The sequence below is a fragment of the Pollachius pollachius genome (assembly GCF_949987615.1).
Source record: "Pollachius pollachius genome assembly, chromosome: 2".
Lineage (NCBI taxonomy): Eukaryota > Metazoa > Chordata > Actinopteri > Gadiformes > Gadidae > Pollachius > Pollachius pollachius.
Window position 1 is genome coordinate 44,834,052 of NC_136935.1, and position 15,918 is coordinate 44,849,969.

At 48.0% G+C, this 15,918-nt stretch overlaps 3 protein-coding genes across 4 annotated transcripts; 1 reads left to right on the forward strand and 2 right to left on the reverse strand.

Annotated features, from left to right (window-relative positions):
* Positions 1-679, reverse strand: mrps28 (mitochondrial ribosomal protein S28; the record flags this gene model as incomplete). Its single annotated transcript, XM_079728868.1, has 1 exon — positions 1-679. One exon carries the CDS (start codon positions 677-679, stop codon positions 80-82), a length of 600 nt encoding a protein of 199 aa, XP_079584994.1. The 3' UTR covers positions 1-79.
* A 276-nt stretch (positions 680-955) lies between these two features.
* On the forward strand, positions 956-4,405 carry sde2 (SDE2 telomere maintenance homolog (S. pombe)). Of its 2 annotated transcripts, none has more exons than XM_079728771.1 (8): positions 956-1,100; positions 1,491-1,608; positions 1,752-1,863; positions 2,552-2,721; positions 3,096-3,201; positions 3,409-3,489; positions 3,618-4,005; positions 4,088-4,405. In XM_079728771.1, exons 1-8 carry the CDS (start codon positions 990-992, stop codon positions 4,304-4,306), a joined length of 1,305 nt encoding a protein of 434 aa, XP_079584897.1. In that variant the 5' UTR covers positions 956-989; the 3' UTR covers positions 4,307-4,405. The 2 variants fall into 2 exon arrangements, with proteins under 2 accessions (XP_079584897.1, XP_079584898.1); XM_079728772.1 differs by having other exon boundaries at positions 4,091-4,405.
* An 86-nt stretch (positions 4,406-4,491) lies between these two features.
* On the reverse strand, positions 4,492-15,497 carry mtif2 (mitochondrial translational initiation factor 2). Its single transcript, XM_079728770.1, has 14 exons — positions 15,411-15,497; positions 14,966-15,164; positions 14,335-14,452; positions 11,938-12,109; positions 10,956-11,113; positions 10,501-10,677; positions 9,494-9,633; positions 8,127-8,251; positions 7,757-7,961; positions 7,057-7,309; positions 6,414-6,554; positions 6,031-6,195; positions 5,537-5,677; positions 4,492-4,857 (listed from the first exon to the last, which is right to left on the reverse strand). Exons 2-14 carry the CDS (start codon positions 15,089-15,091, stop codon positions 4,688-4,690), a joined length of 2,091 nt encoding a protein of 696 aa, XP_079584896.1. The 5' UTR covers positions 15,092-15,164; positions 15,411-15,497; the 3' UTR covers positions 4,492-4,687.
* Positions 15,498-15,918: the final 421 nt, after the last annotated feature.

Here is a 15,918-nt window from a genome sequence, read left to right on the forward strand (position 1 = left end):
TGTTCAGACCTCCAATACACATAATCTCAGCTGATTAAGAGTCCACCGCCACGACCCCTAGAACCATCTCGGCTACAGTTTATTTGGACTTGGTCTCCTTCCCGTCCATCAGTCCCAGCAGAACAGCGTCGGCCTCCAGCAGGGTGGTGTCAGTCGCGGCCCCTAAGAACCGCGATGTGAGCTCCAGGTCCTGCAGCCTCAGTCGGACTCTGGACCCCCGCAGGTACCGCTCCGGGTCCTGCGCAGGGCGCTTGCACACGCAGTGAAACTTGCCCCCGAAGTCAATGTACAGGTCGTCCTTCACGACATGGAAAATTCTGCCCACAACGACCTTGTCCTTGGCTGGACCCATCTGGATGAGAGGAGAATGCCGGAGCAGCGAGGCAAAGGAAGACTCATCTCTTGTCCAGCTGGTCCTGCTGGAGCCGGGTTGGTCTCTCTGCTGGATGTCCGTGTGCTGCTCAAACGCCGCAGCGAAACCGCTTTTTGGTTTACTGGCAGCTGGTTCATCGCTCTTTTCTCCTTCAGACCCACCCGACTGTTCGGTGCTGTAGCAGGTGTTTTCGGTAGGTTGCAGGACTCTGGGCCTTAACCATGTTAAAAAAGTTTTATTCCGCGAGGATCTCACAACCTTACACAAGGTCGCCATGTTGATGTATCCCACAATGCAGAGCGACATCTTTCTGAAGCTCAGTCCTCTGGAGCCCCCTGGTGGTGATGGTTGGCACCGCGCAATACTTTCAGGAATTTAAGTCATAAAGTGTAACGTATCAACTAGCTCGTATCTTAAAACGACTTTGACGTGTTTTTTTTGTTTTTTTTAATGGTTCTCTCCTGTATTGTTTACATTCTTCTCCATATTAATATCAGTTTCTAGTTTGTATTTTATACAGTCCAGATCTTCCAGCAGAGAAGAAGAGGCGGTCCTCCAGCAGAGAAGAAGAAAGAGGCGATTCTTCAGTAGCGCAGAAGAAGAAGAAATCAACAACATGGAACTGTTTGTTTCTAGCTCCGCTCTCAGATTCTCTAATGTTTCTCTTGTTTCTCTACCCGTTGGCTCGAGGGTCGGAGACCTGGTCCAGGACGTCCTGACTGATCATGTAAGTATAATATTCTGCTGATTGGCGTACTGAAGACGAGGACATGCGTCCAGCTGAACTGAGCTTTGTGTTGCTATTTAGCTTAGCACACCGTGACCAAAGTCTTAGTCAGACACCTAAACTACGAGCAGTCGTTATTGAGATATGTGGTTGTTGTTGTCGTGTAGATATACGGCTAGCTAGGTTGTGGTCTGCTACAAGTTATTGAAGCAAAATGTAACGAAACTTCTGGAACCTTAAATTGACCGTTCAGTCTTCATTGAAACTTGTTTTTCGATGTGACGCGAGGGGATCGATACATAGAAGTGCCTCTCTCCCTAGAGTGGGAAGAGTTAGTATCTGGTTAGTTGATGTACTTTGTACTTTGGTCCCCTGTACCATGTACTTCAGGGTCTTCCCACTGATGATTTCTACGTCACGACCAACGGGCGTGTGTCCGGGCAGGCGGAGCTGCTCCTGCAGGGCTCTGTCTACCACCTGGAGCCCCGGCTATGTGGAGGGAAAGGAGGTGAGGCACTCACTCGCACAAACGCACACCAGGGAGGGTGGCTTTATAGGTGTGTGACTGTTTGTGTGTATGGGATGTGTGACTGTATGGTATTCGAATGTGTGTGGGTCTGTGGGACTTCATGGGATGTGAATGTGTTGCAGGGTTTGGCTCGATGCTCCGCGCTCTGGGAGCTCAAATCGAGAAGACGACGAACCGCGAGGCGTGCAGAGACCTGAGCGGGCGCCGCCTCCGAGACGTCAACCATGAGAAAGAGTAAGACGCCTGTTGTCATGGCAGTGCTTATTCCGTGTTTCCAACGGAGGGTGCGGGTCGGTTCAGTTCGCAAAGGTGCTGCACGGATTGTGTTTCCACCGCCAAAAGTGACCGTGAGCCGGACTGAGCCGTACTCATCTCGCAGTACTCCTCCGTTGGGGTACTGAGACGCCTGAAAGGGTGCCGGCAAGTTCGAGCTACACACGCCGGCCGCTGTTTGGTCGACAGAATCGCACTTCCGTGCGACGGGGATAATAACAAAAAAACACATTATCCGCGAGGTATTTCTGGACAACGGCGAAAGCGTAGTTTATTGAAGAAAATGTTGCGCAAAAGTATGGCGTCCTTCTTGGACGTCTAACATGGTTGATCTTTGTTCATTGTGCACATTCTTCTTTTTCCTTGGATTTATTAGCAGGCTACACTGTGTCGGGTAGCTATGAGGTCACGATGCTAACGTGGCTATCGCCATCAGGCTTAAACCCCCCCTACCATAAGGGTACTGTCGGCGGTGGAAACGCGAGCCATGACTGAGCTGCGCTGAACCGCATCTTCAATACTCCACCAAGCCGCACCTGACCGACACGCACCCTCCGGTGGAAATGCGCCATTTGAGAACAAGAACCTCTAATCTTTATCTGAATCCCATCAGAGTGAAGCATGACGTTCTGAGGGGTTTCTCCATCAGGATGGCGGAGTGGCTGAAGAAGCAGGCGGAGCTAGAGGGGGAGAAGGACCAGCGACGGGTGGAGCGACTGCAGAGGAAGCTGGTTGAGCCCAAACACCACTTCACCGACCCGGACTACCAGCAGCAGTGCCACGACCTGTCGGAGCGCCTGGAGGACTCTGTGCTGAAGGGTGGGTGAACCGGGCCTGGCCATACACCGGGCCGCTGAGTCCAGCGGATTTTAGAAACCATCAAGGCTTCATACAAGACCGGAAGGACGATCCTTTGTCTTCACTCCTTATGAATACCTTTTGTTGCGTTTCCACTTTTTGAAGCTAAACCCAGGACCCTAAAGCTAAAGCCTAGACCCATAAGCTACACTCTAAAGCTAAACCCATCGCTTAACCCTGGACCCTAAAGGTCTCTTTACCGTGGACCCTAAAGCTAAACCCTAAAGCTTAACCCTGGTTCCTAAAGGTACCCTAACCCTGTGTTGTGGATGTGGTCTGTATGGGGCATGGCCTGGGTAGTGGGCGTGGTCTAAGCTCTACTGCTGGTGTTTCAGGCATGCAGGCCTCCTCCTCTGGGGTGGTTAGTGCGGAGGCGGGACCTAGTACTAAACGGGCCAAGCAGCATCCAGCTTCAGTCCCCAAGAAGAAGAAACGCTTCTGGTAAGTCAACCAAATACTTTTCCTGTTTGATTTAGCGTAGACATAGCTTTGGTGAGTAGTAGTACATATATAGATAGTGGGTGTAGTAGTAGATATAGATGCTACTAGCTGTATGTATATAAATTGGATGTAGATAGATAGTGGAAGTAGTAGCTATAGCTAAAGATGTAGCTGGTAGTAGTTGTATGTGGACTCTGATTTTCTCAGGAGCGGGGTTGGAGATCTAGACCTGGACAGTGAGGAAGAGGATGAAGAAGAGGAGCTACCCGGTCCATCTCACCAGACCAGGTACAGTCATGAAAATCTGAAGCCCAACTGGGTTCACCCTGGTCCTCTCCACGAGGTCCTTGTGTTGGACCCACATGGCCGCGAGGGTCTGTCCCCCTTCTAACGTAGACTCTCTAAACCTTCCTCAGACCCAAGGCGGCCGTGCCTTCCAGTAGTACTCCTGCCAGACCCTCTGCAGAACCGGTCTCTACTGGCTCAAAACAACGTGAACCGGTTTCTACCAGCTCAGACAAACTGAAACCTGAAGCGGTTTCTACCAGCTCAGACCAACCGGAACCTGAACAGATGTCTACTGGTTCAGACCAACCTGAACCGGTCTCTACCAGCTCAGACCAACCGGAACCTGAACAGATGTCTATTGGTTCAGCCCAACCTGAACCGGTCTCTACCAGCTCAGATCAACCGGAACCTGAACCGGTCTCCACCGGCTCAGACCAACCCGAACCCGAACCCACGACCCAGATAAACCAAGACCCCCAGCCAACTGAGCCCCAGCAGACGCAGTCCGCACCACAGGTAAGACCCTGGGTCCTCTCTAGCAGTAACTCACCTGACCGGCTGTGATGGTGTTGGTCTGACGGTGGTTCTGCCGCCCCAGCAGGTGCTCCCGCCCTTGGACCTGGACGCTGCAGGCTCCCCTGAGGACCTGGAGGCTGCGGGTCTGGACCAGCTGAAGGAGGCGCTCCGGAGCCGCGGGCTGAAGTGCGGCGGGACCCTGAAGGAGCGAGCGAGCCGCCTGTTCTCGGTGAAGGGTCTGGCGCCGGAGCAGATCGACCCCCTGCTGCGGGCCAAGACCAGCGCTAAAGGCAAGAAGTGATGCTTCTCAGCCACGCCTACTTTTTTTAAATGAGTCTCAATGTTCTTCAACTTTATTTCAATGTACATTTTATATTTACATTAAACTCTGCACAACCCATCTCAAGTTTCCTTTCTTAATTCTGACAGAGCGCGGAGGCTTGCTCCAGTAACTAGAACCAGACTGTCACGGCCTTCTCTGCCCTGTTGCTTGTTCCGAATTCACAACGCACGGACCGTCCATAACCTAGCAGGTCTAGAAAGTCTCATCAGATGAGCTGGGGTCTTGAAACCCGGGTTCCACCGGATGGGCTGGGGTTCTTTAACCCAGCGGTTCTAGAAGCCTTGGTTCATCAGAGGAGCTGGGGTCTAGAATCCCAGGTCCCATCGGTTGAGCTGGGGTCTAGAAGCCCGGGTCCCATCCGATAACCTGGGGTTGGCTGACCTCCTCGTAGCAGACGATGACATCACCAGGGCTGAACTCCAGGGCGGTGTCGAGCGAGAGGCCGCACTCCACCCCCGTCCCCACCTTCTGCACGTCGTCTTTATGGTGCTTCAACGCTGTCAGAGAGCCTGGCGGTGGAGTTACAATATACTATTATACAGGGTGTTGTTGTATGGTGTGATCACATTATATTAATACAGCCTCGGAGCCTGTTATTATATATTAATATGGGCTGTTTAGAATTACAGTAATCATGAAATAGGATTTTTAGGTATTCACAGTATCTGGATACCTTTTGTTCAGGTATTTTTATTTTAGGGTTAGGAGTGTAGTATGGTGCCAGTTCACCCATAGGGGGGGCTGTAAGTCAAGTTTAAAGTTAAACAATCAGCTCTGCTAGCCCGATGCATATACAATTCTGATACTTGGTGTACATGCCTTATGCAAGCTGAGCATTTTTGCCTCTTGGAGCCATAACGTCCGTCTTAGGTGTTTTCTGTACAGTGAAGACTTTGTGAAAACATCTCATGTTCTTCTAAATAACCATTGCCTCAAATTACACATTTAGTCCACATGATCTATAGATGTGTCTGATTTTAAGTTTAGCAGGGACTTAAATTGCCTAAAAAATTAATAGAGTTATGGCCAATTCAAAATATCTTAATTCGCTAACATTCCATCAACCACAAGTCCACTTCAGAATGAAGTGGACTTGACGAAGTCGGAGGCCTAGTTGAGACTGGTGTCGGGGTGGGCTGAATCATGCTGCTTGTTATAATGATAACACCTCTATGCATGAGTCCTCACCCTCCCATAGCGTTTCCTGGTCCCTCAGCAGACGGAACCTCATGCGTCGGTCCAGCAGCCCGCTGCGGACCCTACAGCCGGCCACCAGAACCTTCTTCTTCCCCACGCTGACCTGGAACACGGCTAGAACCGCTGCCTCTCCTGGGGACACAGCATGGGCCGGGGCTCCATTAGCGCACATTAACCACATGGGAGGAAGGGCTCAAGTGTAGCAAATACAGGATCAGGATCAGGAGGAAGAAGCACATCTTGCAGTGGTCTGAGGAAGGTCCCTAGTGAGGCAGATAGAGCCATGTAGTCAGGCAGGAAGAGCCATGCACTGATGTGAGGAAGGTCTCTAGTGAGGCAGATAGAGTGATGTGAGGATAAACTAAAGTCTGCACGTGTAGCGTAGCATAGCGAGTGTAGCGTAGCTAGCATGTGTAGCTAGCGAGGGTAGGATAGGGTATGTAGCATAGTGTGTGCAGCTAGCCTGTGTAGCATAGCACAGCTACCGAGGACGTTGTGCGACAGCAGGGCCGGCAGCGTGCGGCTCAGCTCCGCCTTCAGGCCGTCGATCAGCTTGTAGATGACGTTGTGGAGGTGGATCTGGACGCCCTTCTTCTCCGCCAGGCGCAGGATGGACTTACTGGCCGACACGTTGAAGCCGTAGATGGAGCCTGAGGGCGGGGGGAGTTAGTGCTCCGTCATCAGGAGCCGTCTGAGCTCCACCAGCAGCCGTATCAATGAGGCAAGACAGGACTAGGGTTGCTTCGCAAAGTGTCTCTGCCAACGCATTGTGCAAACATCAAACCAGCCCATGTCACCATGGTAACATGTTAACCCCATCCTCTCGGGAGGAGTACATCCATACATACTTGTGGACGGCTGCCCCTACCCGAGAAGGTCTCCGCTAGGTTCACGTCTTTCTCCGAGATTTCCCCGACGCCGAAGTGGACCAGCTCCATCTGACACTGGTCGTGGGCGTCGTAGCTCTCCAGCAGGCTCAGGATGGCCTCCACAGAGCCGTCCACGTCCCCTGAGGTCAGGGGTGAAAGGTCGTCAAGATCAGTTACAACTCGGACCATATTAACACTTAGCCTAAACATGACACCCTCGCCACCTAATGATACGGTCAATGTCATGATATTTGAGTTTTCACATCCCTAGGGTACCAGAAGGTGTACAAGGCCCTAGGACACTAGATGTTTTAGGAGGCCCTAGGACACTAGATGTTTTAGGACACCCTAGGGTACCAGAAGGTTTAGAGGGCCCTAGAACACTAGTAAGGTACTAGGTGGTTCGGGGACCAGGTGGTTGGGGTACTAGGTGGTTCGGGGACCAGGTGGTTGGGGTACTAGGTGGTGAGGTACTAGGTGGTTGGGGTACTAGGTGGTGAGGTACTAGGTGGTTCGGGGACCAGGTGGTTGGGGTACTAGGTGGTGAGGTACTAGGTGGTGAGGTACTAGGTGGTTCGGGGACCAGGTGGTTGGGGTACTAGGTGGTGAGGTACTAGGTGGTGAGGTACTAGGTGGTCCTACCTTTGACGATGAGGGGCAGACAGTGCTGGTTCTTCTCGGTCTTCTCGCTGGGCCTCATGGCGGCCTGCTGGCGGTTGGCGCGGTACAGCGCCGCCTTCCTCTGGCGCCAGCTGAGGTGGGCGGTGCTCTGCCGCTGCTCCTGGTAGCGCTCCTGGTGCTCCTGCTGCCGCTCCTGGATCACCTTGTGCTCCTCCTTCAGCTGGGCCTGCTCCTCCTCGTAGCTCCTCCACTCCACCACCTCCCGCGCCCGTTGCTGGCAGATCAACCGTGATTGGTTCATTTTGTTAAATGGAGCATGAGGAGGTGCTCAGGAGAGGAGAACCCTGGAGAACCTTCAGGTAAAACTACGACTGGACGGGAAGCTGGTATAACCAGGTTACCATAACCAGGTTACCATAACCAAGCTAGCATAACCAGGTTACCATAACCAAGCTACCATAACCAGGTTACAATAACCAGGTTACCATAACCAAGCTACCATAACCAGGTTACAATAACCAGGTTACCATAACCAAGCTACCAAAACCAGGTTACAATAACCAGGTTACCATAACCAAGCTAGCATAACCAGGTTACCATAAACAAGCTAGCACAACCAAGCTACCAGAACCTGGTTACCATAACCAGGTTACCATAACCAAATGAGCATAACCAAATTAGCATAACCAAGTTAGTATAACCAAGTTCGGTGACCTCTCACCTCAGACTCCACCTCCAGTAGCTCCTCCCCCGCGGAGGGGAGGTCCTTCCAGCCAACCACCTGCACCGCCCGGCTAGGCCCCGCCTCCTCCAGCGCCTTGTCCTGCTCGTCAAACAGGAAGCGCACCTTGGCCCAGCTCCGCCCCGCCACCAGCACACACCCCCTCCTCAGAGTGCCCTGCTGGACGATGACGGATGCCACCGCACTGCACACACACACACATCCAGAAGCACACACACAAGCGCACACACACACACACGCACACACAAACACAAACACACACCTTAGACACTCATAAGTGCATATACAGTATGCTACACACACACAGAAGGTGCTATAGTGTAGTTGTGCGGGAGCCATGGTAACCCACCCCTTCCCCCGGTCGGTCCGGCTCTCGATGACCACGCCCTCCACCGGGCCGCCGGGGTCCGCCTTCAGCTCCAGGACCTCCGCCAGCGCCACCGTAGCTTCAGCTAGCAGCATCAGGTTGTCCCCCTGCCACGGCACACACCCACCATGTCACCACATGACAATCACCCTGCCACGACGCGACACTCACCCTGTCACAACACACTCACCATGTCACGACATGACACACTCACCCTGTCACAACACACTCACCATGTCACGACATGACACAATTTCCCTGTCACGACATGACACTTCTTTCTGAACACACTCACCCTGTCACGACAAGACACACTCACCCTGTCGCAACACACTCGCCATGTCACGACATGACACAATCACTCTGTCACGACATGACACTTCTTTCTGAACACACTCACCCTGTCACGACATGACACACTCACCCCGTCACAACACACTCAACATGTCACGACATGACACAATCAGCCTGTCACGACATAACACACTCACCCTGTCACAACACACTCAACATGTCACGACATGAAAGTCCTCTCCCAACACACTCATGACTTAGCACACTCCTAGTTACCTAGGAAGGCCCCTATGTGCTGAGTGATGCCCCCAGCCTCCTGGTTAGTTAGTACTAGTTAGTAGTTACCTAGGAAGGCCCCTATGTGCTGAGTGATGCCCCCAGCCTCCTGGTTAGTTAGTACTAGTTAATAGTTACCTAGGAAGGCCCCTATGTGCTGAGTGATGCCCCCAGCCTCCTGGTTAGTAAGTACTAGTTAGTAGTTACCTAGGAAGGCCCCTATGTGCTGAGTGATGCCCCCAGCCTCCTGGTTAGTTAGTACTAGTTAGTAGTTACCAAGGAAGGGCCCTATGTGCTGAGTGATGCCCCCAGCCTCCTGGTTAGTTATTACTAGTTAGTACTAGTTAGTATTTACCTAGGAAGGCCCCTATGTGCTGAGTGATGCCCCCAGCCTCCTGGTTAGTTAGTACTAGTTAGTAGTTACCTAGGAAGGCCCCTATGTGCTGAGTGATGCCCCCAGCCTCCTGGTTAGTTAGTACTAGTTAGTAGTTACCTAGGAAGGCTCCTATGTGCTGAGTGATGCCCCCAGCCTCCTGGTTAGTAACTACTGGGTAGTAGTTACCTAGGAATGGTAGAAGTGTCATGTCGTGACCTCACCCTGTCACGACATGACACTCCTCTCTCAACACACTAACCCTTTCACGACACGACCCACTCACCCTGTCACCATACACTCCCCCTGTCACGAGGGGCTAGTACAACAAATGGAGGCGCTAGTCTGACAGTGGGAGGAGTCAGTGCGAAAGTGGGAGGAGCCTTGTTTCCGCGGCGCTGCTGACCTTCAGGGCGGAGACGGGGATGACCTGGACGTCTCCTCCATGCTCCTCCCCCACCACGCCGTGCTCCAGCAGCTCCCGCGCCACACGCTCCGGCTCCGCCTGCGGCTTGTCGCACTTGTTCACCGCCACGATGACCGGCACTGACACGCGTTAGACACGCGTTAGACACACGTTACAAACACCTTACAAACACGTCTCAAACACACGCTACAAACATGTTACAAACACACCTGTCAAACACACGTAACAAACATATTACAAACGCACATTGCAAACACCCGTTACACACACAAATTACACTCACACGCTACAGACACACGCTACACTCACACGCTACACTCACACGCTACAGACACACGCTACACTCACACGCTACAGACACACGCTACAGACACACGCTACACTCACACGTTACACTCACACGTTACACTCACACGTTACACTCACACGTTACACTCACACGCTACACTCACACGCTACACTCACACGCTACAGACACACGCTACACTCACACGCTACACTCCCATGCTACACTCACACGCTACAGACACACGCTACAGACACACGCTACACTCACACACTACAGACACACGCTACACTCACACGCTACAGACACACGCTAGACACACGCTACACTCACACGCTACAGACACACACTACACTCACACGCTACAGACACACGCTACAGACACACACTACACTCACACGCTACACTCACACGTTACACTCACACACTACAGACACACGCTACACTCACATGCTACACTCACACGTTACACTCACACGTTACACTCACACGCTACACTCACACGCTACACTCAAACGCTACACTCACACGCTACAGACACACGCTACACTCACACGTTACACTCACACGCTACACTCACACGTTACACTCACACGCTACAGACACACGTTACATTCACACGTTACACTCACACGTTCACACACATCTTACAAACACACAGTGCGTTCATAACATGTCTAACACACTAGTGTGTATGTACCTCGGGCATTCTTGGCGTGTTGAATGGATTCCACCGTTTGGTTCATCACGCCGTCGTCGGCGGCAACCACAAGGATGATGATGTCGGTGGCGTTGGCTCCCCGGGCCCTCATGGAGGTGAAGGCAGCGTGACCGGGCGTGTCCAGGAAGGTGATCTGCTCACCTGTCGGGAGCGCCACTACACACACACACACACACACACACACAGTTGGTAGTAGATAGTAGTTACCTAGGAAGGCCCCTATGTGCTGAGTGATGCCCCCAGCCTCCTGGTTAGTTAGTACTAGTTAGTAGTTACCTAGGAAGGCCCCTATGTGCTGAGTGATGCCCCCAGCCTCCTGGTTAGTTAGTACTAGTTAGTTCTACTTAGTAGTTACCTAGGAAGGCCCCTATGTGCTGAGTGATGCCCCCGGCCTCCTGGTTAGTTAGTACTAGTTAGTTCTAGTTAGTAGTTACCTAGGAAGGCCCCTATGTGCTGAGTGATGCCCCCGGCCTCCTGCTCCACCAGCTGACTCCTCCTCAGAGCGTCCAGCAGGCTCGTCTTCCCGTGGTCCACGTGGCCCATGATGGTTACCACGGGGGGGCGCGGCCGCAGACTGGCTGGGGCCAGAACCCTGCACACATAGAGATACAACGCCTAGAACATGAGCACAAACACATAGAGGTACAACGCCTAGAACATGAGCACAAACACATAGAGGTACAACGCCTAGAACATGAGCACAAACACATAGAGATACAACACCTAGAACATGAGCACAAACACATAGAGATACAACACCTAGAACATGAGCACAAACACATAGAGATACAACACCTAGGACATGAGACAGCACCCTGAACACATAGAGATACAACGGCTAGAACATGAGCTAGCACCCTGAACACATAGAGGTACAACGCCTAGAACATGAGCACGAACACATAGAGGTACAATGCCTAGAACATGAGCACGAACCATTGAGGTACAACACCTAGAACATGAGCCAGAACACATAAAGATACAACACATAGAACATGAGACAGCACCCTGAACACATAGAGATACAACGCCTAGAACATGACCTAGCACCCTGGGCACATAGAGGTACAACGCCTAGAACATGAGCAAGAACACATAGAGATACAACACCTAGAACATGAGCCAGAACACATAGAGATACAACACCTAGAACATGAGCCAGAACACATAGAGATACAACCCCTAGAACATGAGGAAGAACAAATAGAGATACAACACCTAGAACATGAGCAAGAACACATAGAGATACAACACCTAGAAAATGACAGAGTACCGTGGACACATAGAGATGCGACACCTAGAACATGAACCAGCACCCTGGACACATAGAGATACAACACCTAGAGATACATCACCTACAGATACACATGAAATTGATGCAAGTCCCTTCTCCGTGCGTTGCCATGGTAACCATACCTCCGGTTGGCGTCCCTGTTTTCCCGCTCCTTCTCCTGGGCCAGGCGCGCCCAGCGGTACTTCATCCCGGAGCGTGTCACCACCTCCTTGATCCAGCGCTCCTCCAGCACCTCCTCCTCCTCCAGGGTCTGCGACTCCGCCGGGGTGTTGAGGAGCGCCTCGAACACATGGTCTGCACACACACACACACATTATAGAATATACACACACACACATTATAAAATATACACACTCATACACATTATAAAAAATACACACACACACATTATAAAATACACACACACACACATTATAAAATATACACACACATTATAAAATATACTCACACACATTATAAAATATACACACCACAATATACACACACATTATAAAATATACACACCACAATATACACAAACATTATAAAATATACACACCACAATATACACACACATTATAAAATATACACACACACATTATAAAATATACACACACATTATAAAATATACACACACACACAATTACAAAATATACACACACACACACATTATGAAATATACACACACACACACACACATTATAAAAAACACACACACACACATTATAAAATATATACACACACACATAAAATATACACACACACACATTATAAAGATACACACACACATAAAATATACACACACATTATAAAATATACACACACACACATTATAAAATATACACACATTATAAAATATACACACACACACACACATATAAAATATACACACACATAAAATATACACACACACATTATAAAATATACACACACGCACACACATTATAAAATACACACACACACATTATAAAATATACACACACATTATAAAATATACACACACACCTTATAAAATATACACACATTATAAAATATACACACACTCACACACGTTATAAAATATACACACACATTATAAAATATACACACACATTATAAAATATACACACACATTATAAAATATACACACACACATTATAAAATATACACACACACACACACATTATAAAATATACACACACACATTATAAAATATATACACACACACACATAAAATATACACACACACACATTATAAAGATACACACACACATAAAATATACACACACATTATAAAATATACACACACACATTATAAAATATACACACATTATAAAATATACACACACACACACACACATATAAAATATACACACACATAAAATATACACTCACTCACACACATTATAAAATATACACGCACACATTATAAAATATACACACACACATTATAAAATATACACACACTCATACACATTATAAAATACACACACACACATTATAAAATATACACACACATTATAAAATATACACACACACACATTATAAAATATACACACACATTATAAAATATACACACACGTTATAAAATATACACACACACCTTATAAAATATACACACATTATAAAATATACACACTCACACACGTTATAAAATATACACACACATTATAAAATATACACACACACATTATAAAATATACACACACACATTATAAAATATACACACACGCACACACATTATAAAATATACACACACACATTATAAAATATACACACACACATTATAAAATAAACACACACACATTATAAAATATACACACACAGTATAAAATATACACACACATTATCAAATATACACACACTCATACACATTATAAAATACACACACACACAATATGAAATATAAACACACGCACATACATTATAAAATCTACACAGACATACACACACATTATGAAATATACACACACGCACACACATTATAAAATATACACACACGCACACACATCATAAAATATACAAACACACACACACATGATAACATATACACACGCGCACACACATTATAAAATATACACACACACATTATAAAATATGGACACACATTACAAAATATACACACACGCACACACATTATAAAATATACACTGACAGCATAATAAAAAGTATTCACACACACACACCACATTATAAAATACACACACACACACACACAATACAAAATACACACGCACGTTATTAAATACATACCCCCCCACACACACACATTATTAAATATATACCCACTACCTCACACACACCTTATTTTAAATATACCTCCACTGAGGGGGTATAGGTGGTCAGATGTTCTAGATTCTAGGTAATTTGGTAGTAGGTCAGGTGGCCTGGAGGTCAGATGTCAGGTGGTCTAGAGGTAATTTGGTTGTAGGTCAGGTGGCCTGGAGGTCAGAGGTCTAGAGGTAATTTTGCTGTAGGTCAGGTAGCCTGGAGGTCAGAGGTCAGGTGGTCTAGAGGTAATTTTGCTGTAGGTCAGGTGGCCTGGAGGTCAGAGGTCTTACCAGGATCTTTGTTCATGGCCCGAGCGAGTTCCGCTACGGTCATCCGCTTCCTGATCTCCACTTCCTGTTTGTCAGCATTGACCTTGACCTTCTGATGACCCTTCTTCTGACCCTTCACCTGGAAGCACATGATCTCAGTAAGATGACCCTGGAGCCCCTTGTCATGTCTCCGCTGTTGTCCTTTATGTTTACATGCATCATTTAAACCCATGTTAGTAATAGTTTAGCAATCATGTGTTATTATCCTTAAGTTTTCATGAATGATCTCAGCCCACATCAGTATTAGTTTAGTAATCATGCATTATTATGCTTACGTTTACATGAATCATTTCAAATCATGTTAGTATTAGCTTAATAATCCTGTTTTATCATCCTTATGGTTACATGAATCATTTAAATACATACAGTACCTATGTAGTATGTTGGCAATTAATATTGCAGCAGGTGTGTGGAAGCATGTTATTAAGGATGGGTATGTTGATGGCATGTTATTGGTAATGTTACGGTGCCTGCACACTCACACACACGCACACACACATGCGTAAACAAACAGGCAAAAACACACAAACGAACATGCACACACACACACACACACACACACACACACACACACACACAGTGTGAGATCTACCTGTTTGGCAGCGAGCTGTCTGATTGGCTGGCGGAGGAGAGGAGGAGAGAGGAGAGGAGGGAACAGGAGCCGTGCCAGTAGGGAGGATGGGGCCTGGAGCCGGGTGCTCCTCACGACGCCCCACATACCTGCACTCTAACACACACACACACACACAGACACACACACTCACAAACCTGACTCACTTGCACACACACACCTGAAATCACACAAACAAAAAATCTCACAAAAAGAGTCTCATCAGCAGGGTGAACCCACGGCCCACATGGCTCTGGTGGACCGGGTTGTTGTGGTTCATGTGCTGGTTGTTATATATTATAATACTTGTAACTAGCTTCTAGAAGGCTGCAGTGAATCTAGAGAGGAACCTCAAACGCTCTTACAAACATTGACATTAAGCACGGTTGTGTGAAACCACTCATCCAAGTCAAGTTTAATATCTCACCTTCAATGAAATGTATTTATTTCTCTTCATTTCGAGTCAAAACAGTTTGATGAATAAACTTGTGACAGGGCGCCGCCATGACACTTTCTTGCTCTAATACAACATTAGTACAGCGCGACCCCTCTAGTGACCCCTCGTGGCCATTAAAAATATATTTCCCCTAGCGGACATTATAAAAGTAACGCCTCAAGATTGGTGGCCTCTAACTCCCCCTAGCGGACATTATACATATTGATAGCATCTAGTGGATAGGAGGGGAACTTTAGTTCAGCACCAACACCAGTCACTTATTTATTATTAAAGGCCCTTTTAATTGTATACATTACCGACTGAAGTTAATTGAATTCACGTTTTTATGCCGTTCATGGAGACAATTGGTCAAATTAATTAAAGCTAAATAACATATTAGACATATATCTTGAAAGAATATGTGATCTAGTGTATATACCAATTGAAGATACAGTGGGGCAAAAAAGTATTTAGTCAGCCACCAATTGCGCATGTTCTC